We start from the raw sequence: 3,522 nt of genomic DNA on the forward strand, positions 1-3,522 counted from the left end.
AATGGGATGAACCATGTGTAGTACTGAATTGTGAAGTTAGACCAGTTTTGTGTTTTTGACCAGTTTTGATTTCTGGATTTTCTGGGCGGGCTTAAAACGGTACCGGATGACGTAGAGCGGTGTTCTTAGCATATCCCCGCCCTAACACTATATAAAGCTAGAATGGATTTGAATCTTCGGTTCTCCTGCTCAATCTTGAGTCTAGAATTAGCTAGTTTTAACCAACAGTCTAGAATTAGCTAGTTTTTCTAAGTTAGCAATGCCTATGCATAAAACTAAACGAAAATGCATCCTTCCTGGATGCCAGCAGGAATGGGATGATAAGGTCTCCTTCTTTCACTCCCGAGTAAAGCTGAAATGAGAAGCAAATGGTTAGCATTTTTGAAGAGCAATGGTGTTACAGAGTTTGTCACCGCTAGCGCCCGCCTCTGCAGCAAACATTTCACTCCCGAAAGCTTCTGCAATTATAATATGAGGCTTTTGGGTTTCACGGACTCACGACTGGTCCTGGTGAATTCGGCGGAGCCAACCATCTCTCTCCCCGGCCTCCATTCTCCTCCTGTCGCATCAACCTTTGGTGCCGACACCGCTGCCTTGTGTGCTTATAGCTAATTAACGTTATAACGTTAGCTAGGTAACGTAAGCAATAGGAAAATACACTGCTACGTTAATCTACAAAATGTGTCTTGACATTTATGTGGTAATGTCAGCTATGATGAATTATATGTAATCTTAGGAGGAATTATAGCTAACATTAGCCATGTAGCTTGTTGCAGATGGGAGTGTGTATATAGCCTTAGTCTAGCTAACATAGCTAGCAGCACCGACCAGGCGACCACCCACCAAATAACGTTACGGATGATATATTATGACTATAAGCGTTAACTATACAGAAACTGCCTGCCATATTTGTGGCACCTGATGTGCGTATGGGTTCACCGGTAATGGTTACAGTATATTTCTCCAGCGGGAGACAGGGAGGCGGGAGCGAAGGGGATGGTTAAGTAGACCAGCTGGAGAAAGACGCACCCTCTCCCAGTGAAGCGGTGCTCGGCGGCTACTGGCTGAACATTCCAGGGCCGCGTTTCCCAGAGGCATCGTTAAGGCATCGTAGCGCTACGTGCTTCTTAAGAACGTCGTTAGCTCCACCTCTAGGTGGCGATGCGTTTCCCAGAACCTTCTTAAGCCAAGGTATACCTTGGCTACGAAGGCTCTGGGAAACAGCTCCACCCAAGGTACATCGTAAATCGCCCTTACGATGTACCTTCCGAAGATACATCGTTAGTCTACCTTGGAGCCGAAGCGCTGTTTCCCAGAGCCTTCTTAGCCAAGGTATACCTTAGCCAAGGGATACGTTACGAAGGGCGGTCGGACCCCATCGTTAGTGTACCTTGGCGATGCGCTCCGTTCATCCCGTCATAGTATTAGCGCGATTCGAGCTAAATGACACTTTTAAAAAGGAGAGTTGCAATACAGCGCACATCTATCTATCCTACCTGCGCGATTCACATCATTAGTGCACACAAAATAAAAAGAACTTGAATGATGAATTAAATGTTATGGCGCCTACAGAACACATCATGGAAATGTTGTTTTGACTACTTTTATTGAGGCAAACGACATATAGGGACTATCCATAGCCTACTATAATCCACTCTGTGAACAACAACAACAACAACATTTTCCCATGTAAAGGGATAATCAAGATGGCTTGTCTGGCTGTCATCATACTATGTCAGATAGCCTACCAATTGATTCACCTACTTAGACCCACAGTAGGGTAGGCACAGGTGGAATTAATCACATCAATCAGAGTTTCCTTCTATTTAAGTGTGTCACAAGCAACTCGTGCCTCAGGTAGACATCATGGCTGCATTTCAAAGGATCATTGTGCTCAACCAGAGGAACCAACGGCGACGCCGTCCGCGTAGCGATTTGGTTCATGTGAACCATCACATCCGCACAAATCTCTGCCCTCTGGATGTCCTCTCGGACCGTGCCATCATAGCCAAGTACCGGCTACCACGTGCGGAAATCCAGAGCCTGCTGGAGATTGTGCGACCCCACATCACCAGGGCCACCAGGTGCAACTTCGCCCTCAGCCCCGAGGTACAGCTCCTGGCAGCCCTACGGTTCTACGCCGTGGGCAGTTTCCTGGAGGTGGTGGGAGATGGACTGGGGCTGAGTAAGGCTTCGGTGTCCCGGAGCGTGGAGGCTGTCACTAATGTCCTCGTGCGTCATGCGCGCACGCATATCAGTATGCCGGCGACGAGGGAGGACACACTGGCGCGACACCGGGCGTTCCACGCCGTGGCGGGCATCCCCCAGGTGATTGGCCTCGTGGATGGGACCCTGATCCCTGTCACCAACCCGTCCATGTTGGACCAGGCCTTCATCTGCCGGAAGGGGTACCCGGCCATAAACACTCAAGTGGTAATGGACCACAACGGGCTGTTTATGGACGTCGTCGCCAAGTGGCCAGGCAGCACCCACGACAGCTTCATCTGGGCCAACTCGGGTGTGGGACAGAAGGCTGCCAGAGGGGAGTATGGTAGGGGTGTGTTCCTTGGGGACAGTGGCTACCCTCTCCGAACCCACCTCATCACCCCTGTGGCGGATCCCCAGACCCCAGCTGAGCGGGACTTCAACTCCGCCCACTGCCGCACCAGGAGCCTGGTGGAGCGCACCATTGGCCGGTGGAAACTTCGGTTCCGGTGCATCCATCGGTCTTCAGGGGGGCTGAAGTTAAGACCTGCGAAGTGTTGCGCTGTCATCGTGGTCACAGCAATGCTGCACAACATCCGGGCACGAGCAGGTCTGATGGCGGAGGAGGAGGAGGAGGATGGTGATGACGACGGCGGTGACATCCCTCTGCCTGAGCGTGCAGCGCTTTACAACGCGGGTTTCCAGGCCAGGCAGGACATCATCAACATTTTTGCCTGAACCCCCGTAAGTGTGTATCTTGTACACTGTCTATTCCCATTCTGCATGCATTCCATTCAATGTCGCTAAATTATTTCCCCTCCCTTCCTTGCAGACGATCCAGAGGCCTGAGGCACACTGCACACACTCACCACACCCCACCCACCCACCACACTACACACACTCACCACACCCCACTCACACCACATGCACTCACCACACCACTCATCCTCCATGACCTTGAAGGCTATACCGGCGGGGGGGTAACCCCCCAGCAGGTGCAACCATGCCGGGCAGGCTTCGGGGTAGAGGTCCTTCCTGTGTGTTGCTACCTTGTCGTGGTGGGAAGGCTTGTGTGTCTCCATGACCATGAAGGCTATACCGGCGGGGGGGGTAACCCCCCCAGCAGGTTCAACCATGCCGGGCAGGTTTCAGGTAGAGGCCAGACGAAAAGCAACACCTGGCCCTCCAGGTTGGGGGTTGGGCGTGGGGCTAACAACCCCACCCCGGAAAAGGACAACCTGTTCCAGCATTTACACCAAACACATCTTGAATCTCAAGAATAAAATATGTTTGGACCCAAGTTACTTATTCTCTATT

At 51.4% G+C, this 3,522-nt stretch overlaps 1 protein-coding gene across 1 annotated transcript; it reads left to right on the forward strand.

Moving 5' to 3' along the window:
- Positions 1 to 1,866: 1,866 nt before the first annotated feature.
- On the forward strand, positions 1,867 to 2,943 carry LOC311327925 (putative nuclease HARBI1; the record flags this gene model as incomplete). Its single annotated transcript, XM_084461036.1, has 1 exon — positions 1,867 to 2,943. The coding sequence occupies one exon, from the start codon at positions 1,867 to 1,869 to the stop codon at positions 2,941 to 2,943; it is 1,077 nt and encodes a 358-aa protein (XP_084317162.1).
- Positions 2,944 to 3,522: the final 579 nt, after the last annotated feature.

The sequence above is a fragment of the Borostomias antarcticus genome (genome assembly GCF_949987555.1).
Source record: "Borostomias antarcticus genome assembly, chromosome: 35".
NCBI lineage: Eukaryota > Metazoa > Chordata > Actinopteri > Stomiiformes > Stomiidae > Borostomias > Borostomias antarcticus.